We start from the raw sequence: 6273 nt of genomic DNA on the forward strand, positions 1-6273 counted from the left end.
TTCACGACTTCGTTTGAAATGATGTAGATGGTGAATAAATAAATCAGTGTTTTGTGTTTCCTTAATGTAATGGTGATTTTTTATAAATTAAATGCCCAATACCATTTATAATTGGACATTTTATAATTGAATCCATATTTTATAATTTATTGTTTTTATGTGTTTTTTCCTTTATTATTTATTTTTTTATAAAGTATTCCACTCCGTAGTACAAAATAGGATAGTAAAATAAAAATGTAAGAGAGATATTATGCATTTCCATTATATTCTACAATTCTACACCTCTGCTTATTATTCTGAATTTGCACACCAAACATTATCTAAATTAAACTATATTATACCTATCAATAGCCAAATACAACAACAAATAGTTCGTTGTTCGATTAAACGCCGTGAGATTGATTATCAACTCGATTTTTATCGCGGCAATTAAAAACTATTTTTTAAGGTTTGCAATAGGCTCTCATATAAAATACTTGAGTGACTGACAGACTGATTTATCAGTGAACACAACTGAGAATTGAACTGGAAAGCTACAGTGAAAACAATAACAAGGCAAACTGTTTATCGGTGCAATGCACAAGCTAAAGGTGATAAGAAAAATGTTCGAAAATAAAATAGCAACAAAAATTCTCAACACATGAACAGTTGTTAACAGATTACTTTAGCGAGTGTTTTGGGGTCAGTAGTATTTCAGTTTCAACGGTAAATCAAACGCCGGAATTTTAAAATGCGCGTAGCAATATTGGGCGGTGGCATCAATGGATTCTCTTGTGCTGTTCGAATCCAAGAATTCTATCAGAAACAAAATCGTCCCATCAGTGTGACAGTTTTGTCTGAACAATTTTCTCCAAATACAACTGGTGACGGGTCAGCGGGTTTGTGGGGTCCATATTTATTGGGTGGCACACCAACAGCCAAAGTACAGTAAGAGTTGTGAGAAATTGTTTGTTTGTGAAAGTGAAAAACAATTTTATCGTTGTTTTTTTTAGCAAATGGTCCAAGGGAATGCATGACTTTTTGCAAGAATTATGGCTTTCAGAAGATGCCGGTGAGGCAGGTATATGTCTATTACCCGTTATACGTCTAACAACTACTGATACACCTGTCGATGATTTCTGGAAAGATATTGTCTATGGTTGTCAGGAAATGACACCAGAATTATTGGAGGAATTTAATGCAAACAGAGCAAAGAAATTTACGTAAGTAATAAGTAAAAAATTGTGGAGAATATAATAAAACGAAGGAATTATAAAAAACACTATTTGTTGGATTAAAAAAATGTTTGTCCTCAACTTATGACCTAAGTGTGAATCCAATACTGGCTTTGAGAAAAAATATTTTCCCTCAGCTTATAACTTCTAATTTTAACTTACTGCTGCTTGTTTTTGAAAAATTTCGGATTCCGATATTTCTGGAAATATGATATTCCTTTGAAAAACGTTTGACTATATAATTAGATTTATTGGTTGGTTAGATCTACTGATTGAGTTATTGAGAATGTTGAAGATCAGCCTATTACGTTGTTTTCTTTTTAAAATAGGATTAATTCCTATGCTCACGTTTTCAAGGAGCTTGTGCGTAAAACTGATTTTGGTGGTTTGATGTCTGGCGCTAATTTTTTAGGCAGGGCTCTACACCGATCTAAGAATAGTTTTCCATTTCCCCATACCCTTCCAAAATGCAATAGATTCTGATATTATTGGCCACTTGTTCATTCCATCGGAACCTTGCCCTTTACGCTGTGCATGTACCGCAATATGGAATGTATTTAAACGTCGCACAGTGTGGCCAAATCCAATATTTTGTGCCAAAAATGCTAAAATATCTTTTTTTCAAAAATTCTCTTAAGAGAGAAACATGAAAATTTCGTTGGTTGAGCCGTTATATTTGAAGAAATCAAGGCCTGCGTACATAAGCTGCCTTGCTTTTCTGCTTTATTTTTGACATAATAAAAATAAAAGAATAAAGAAGGTCGAGCAAATTTCGAACTGGGTTGCTCTTTTCTTTTTTGTTCTTTTATCAGAAGCAAGCAAGGTAAGCAGGCGAGGCAGCTTATGTACGCAGGCCTTTACACCTTTACTATGATGCAAAGTAAAATATAATTACTCCAAAGAAGACTAAATAACAAATTTCAGTCTTTTCGGCTGAATAATGTGGTTAAAACTTCCAAAATATCAAAATCGTGGGGCTAAGTTCTGTGGGGGCTATATGAAGACGTGGACATGTACCGACAAATTTCTAATGGAAGGTTGTATACCCCTAGAAAACAATTAATAATTGTTGTAACTCCAAAGAAGACTAAATACCAAATTTCAGTCCTTTCGGCTGAATAATGTGGCTAAAACTTTCAAAATACCGAAAATCAGGGGTAGCGTTCTATGGGGGCTAAATGAAGATGTGGACCTATACCGACAAATTTGTAATGGAAAGGTTTATCCCCTAGGGAAGACTTAAAACAAAATATCAACAATTTTTGTGCGATAGTGAGGTCAGAACCTACAAAATACAGAAAATCGGGATGTAGCGTTCTATGGTGGCTATATAACGACAAATTTTTGGTTGAAAGTTTTATACTTCCAACGAACACTAAATAACAAATTCCAGCCATTTCGGTGCGATAATGAGGCTGAAACCATCAAAATACCGAACATCTAGAGTTATCGTTCTATGGGGGCTATAGCAATACGTGGACCGATATAACCCATTTCCAATACCAAACATTCCAGGAGTATTATAAACTTCTATACCACATTATAAAGCGTTATATCGACATAGAATTTCATGCTGATTAAGAATTTGGAATGACAAATTTACGTATACCCTCCATATTATGGTGGAGGGTATAAAAACGCAGCTGCGGCAATTTCGAATTACACTCTTTAAAAGAAGTGGAATTTCAGGAAAGTACCTGACGCCTAGATCGTACAATCATCCGCATCTCTTATGGTATCAATGCCTTCTGAAAGGGGTGGAATACAGGAGAGATAGAGGTTAAACAAATCCGGAGATATCTCCCTTCCTTGGCGAACTTTCTGTTTTACTCTTCGAGGCTTGAACTTCTTCTTATTTTTTTGAATTCCACGAACGACTAGTGTCCACACATATAATTGATTATCCAACGTTTCAAACTTGGCTGGAGGGTAGTTTGCTCAATGTCCACAAACAGCGTGAAGTGCTTGATAAGGCTTTTGATAAGTCGACAGCCACCATCACTTTTGTATCGAACGACTTGCTCTGGTAGAGTCCTCGACAAAATATGTATGTGTGGAGATGGCGCCCAGCGCTGTTATCGTTATGTGCTGCTTACGGAACCCATGCTGAAGATGGGCCACTGTATAGTTTTTTTTTTGACGCTGTGGAGGAATAAAGCCTGAAGAGTCTTTGCTACGAGCGACAAAAGCGAAATCGGTATGTATCGGGACTACCCTGCCCATTTTCCAGATCTTTGAGAATGTTGACAATTTTGACTCATCCAACAGTTTCAGCATTACCATAGAGATTCCATCAGGGCCCAACATAATAATTTAAAATAAATTAAGTTTCAGTGTTTATTTATAAAAGCACTTAAAACTAGAAAATAATTTGTCGCTTAGGGAAAAATTGACCCATGTTTGTTTTGGTTTAATGTGCAAAGTTTCAGTTCGATTGGTCAGCAGCAACTGGGTTAAAATTGAGTTACTATATTTGAACTAAATCGGGTGGTACGGCTATAGGGGTGCTATAGGAAAAATTTACCTATATTGGTTTTGGTTTCATATGCATGTATTGACATCTAAATCTGAAAAGTGTGCAAAGTTTCAGTTCGATGGGTCAACTGCAACTGTGTTAAAAACGAACTAAACGGACACCAGGTAATATATTGAAACGGTTCTGAAAGACAACAATCGTACCTACCTAACAAATAACAAAATTTTCAAATAATTTTGAAACCAAGTCCTTGTAGAACACAGGAAAAAAATGTGTTGTCACGGCGTGTTAGTGTTCAGAGCCAAACTCATTACTTTCAAAGGCAGCGCTAAACGTTTGTCATGAAAGCTCAACTGAATGGGCAAATACCCATTGATGTTGTAAAAACAAAAATTACATTTGAAAGAAGAAAAGTTCAATGACAGAGAAGCCACTCCACGGCCGATATGTCTGAGGAGCCGCTCTACCAACGGTGAAACATGCATGTCACATAGTGGTGGTTGTGTGAGTTCGAATCGTTGCCTTTCCTTTTTCACTTGCAAAAATAATAAACGGCAATTAAAAAGGCAAATTTTTCAAATAAAAAAAAATTAATAAAAAAGTTTTGAATATTACCATATGCACAATTTTCATTATACCCTACACCACGTTGTGGTAGGGGGTATTATGTCTTTGTGCATTTGAATGTAACATGCAAAAGGTAGCGAGAGTCGATTTATGTATTTCCGTCAGTCCGCCTTTCTGTCCCAACGTACAGGTCGCATGTATTATCCGATTCAGCTAAAAATAGGGGAAGATGATTTTTTTAGCCATATTAAGAATGCTGTTGCTTTTGGTGAAAATCGGTTCAGATTTGGATATAGCTCCAATTTTTATTTTCGCCCGATTTGAGGTATTTGTTGCAATTTTGATGAAATTTGGAATGTGTGACCGAATTTGGGTTTACCAAATTATATTGAAATAGGTTCAAATTTGGATATAGATCCCATATATGTTCGTCCGTGTGTACTTGATGCAACAATCACCCGAATGTCCAATTTTGATGAAATTAGAAAAACTTCACCCGATTAGAAATAGGGATAAGTTTGTCAAATTATATTGAAATCTGTTCAGATTTGGATGTACCTCCCATATATTTGTTCCGCCCGATTTTAGTTCTTTGGTGCACCAACCTCGCTATGTGCATATGTCCAATTTTGATGAAATTTGAAGTGTGAGACGGAGTTATGTCTAGAAAAAAGTTTATCAAATTATATTTAAATTGGTTAAGATTTGGGCAGACTTTTGGATGAACATTGGAAAATGTGACGCAGTTTAGTCTCGTTTATATTGGTGTAAGGTATAATGTATTCGCCCCCGCTCAACTTTGATCATTTCCTTCCTGGTTTTTATCTGTTGCTTATTTTGTATATTTGCAGTTCCGGCCTTCATTTCGTTACCTATACCTCAGAGCCCCGTAAATTGTTGCCATATTTGATGAAACGTTTCGAAAAGCAGGGTGGTAAAATTCTAAAACAAAAGATTGATAGTCTTGAGAAGTTTTTAGAAAGCAGCGAATATGATGTGGTTATCAATTGTACAGGTTTGGGATCACAACAGCTAATTGGTGATAATAAAATGTATCCAGTAAGGGGGCAAGTGGCAAGGGTACATGCACCATGGATGTACTATGTGCTATTGGATGAAAGTGATGATGGCAATTATATTATTCCAAAGTAAGTGCTTAATTTAAATTTACGTTGTAAATAGTTTCTAGAAATAATATTTCTCAGTATGGAAACCGTTGTAATGGGTGGAACCCATCAGGAAAACGACTACAATATTATGGCATGTCCCAAGGATAAAAAATTCATTATGGAAGGATGCTGTGAAATTGTACCAGCTTTGAAAAATGCCACACACCTATATGATTGGGTGGGGTTGAGACCAGGAAGACCCAGTCTACGCTTGGAAGCTGAACAGAAAGGTAACGCTCTTTAAACATATATACATATGTACTTGTACATTTTAGTTAGAAATGATTAAAATATTTTTAATTCATTTAAGGTAAACATTTTGTAATTCACAACTATGGCCATGGTGGCAGTGGTGTAACATTGGCCTGGGGTTGTGCTGAAGATGTTTTAGATATTATGGAAAAGTCACTACAGCAGCAGCATCAACAGAAGGCAAAATTGTAAGCACCTTATATTGCAACAACTGTTAGCGTTAGCAGACCGTGTAAAACATGTTGCTAAATGTTAATAAAATGTTAAATGAAATTCAAGATTGTTTCACAACATTGTTGCTGACACCATAGCTTTGTTTTATTTGATGCCAAGCATTTGGGGTGGTTTCTTTCATAAACACTTCGTTTTTTCGACAAGTAACCGACAGCCGTTATTGGTCTCATATTTTAGTTATTTTACTTAGTATGCCGTCGGCATTTGATGTGAAATGTGTGATTGGAAGAAGTGGCGGAGCAGAAAGAACGAATTTCTTTTGTTAAATAAATGGATTAGACCTGAAATACAAGTGGAATGTGTTGTAATAAATATCCTCAGAATTCAAATTGCAATACCTTCCTAAATTTGGAAATTTGTT

At 35.6% G+C, this 6273-nt stretch overlaps 1 protein-coding gene across 1 annotated transcript; it reads left to right on the top strand.

Annotated features, from left to right (window-relative positions):
- Positions 1 to 642: 642 nt before the first annotated feature.
- On the top strand, positions 643 to 5981 carry Daao2 (D-amino acid oxidase 2). The gene is made up of 5 exons (XM_073973105.1): positions 643 to 927; positions 993 to 1202; positions 5109 to 5405; positions 5463 to 5656; positions 5737 to 5981. The coding sequence occupies exons 1-5, from the start codon at positions 731 to 733 to the stop codon at positions 5868 to 5870; spliced, it is 1032 nt and encodes a 343-aa protein (XP_073829206.1). The 5' UTR covers positions 643 to 730; the 3' UTR covers positions 5871 to 5981.
- Positions 5982 to 6273: the final 292 nt, after the last annotated feature.

The sequence above is a fragment of the Musca autumnalis genome, unplaced genomic scaffold, assembly GCF_047663935.1.
Source record: "Musca autumnalis isolate F117 unplaced genomic scaffold, ASM4766393v1 scaffold_3, whole genome shotgun sequence".
Lineage (NCBI taxonomy): Eukaryota > Metazoa > Arthropoda > Insecta > Diptera > Muscidae > Musca > Musca autumnalis.

Bases quoted from the DNA above. Each gene is read 5' to 3' on its own strand.
- Daao2 (XM_073973105.1), top strand. From the start codon at position 731: ATGCGCGTAGCAATATTGGGCGGTGGCATCAATGGATTCTCTTGTGCT. The intron at 928-992 runs GTAAGAGTTGTG...TGTTTTTTTTAG, and splicing joins ACACCAACAGCCAAAGTACA to CAAATGGTCCAAGGGAATGC. The intron at 5,406-5,462 runs GTAAGTGCTTAA...AATATTTCTCAG, and splicing joins GGCAATTATATTATTCCAAA to TATGGAAACCGTTGTAATGG.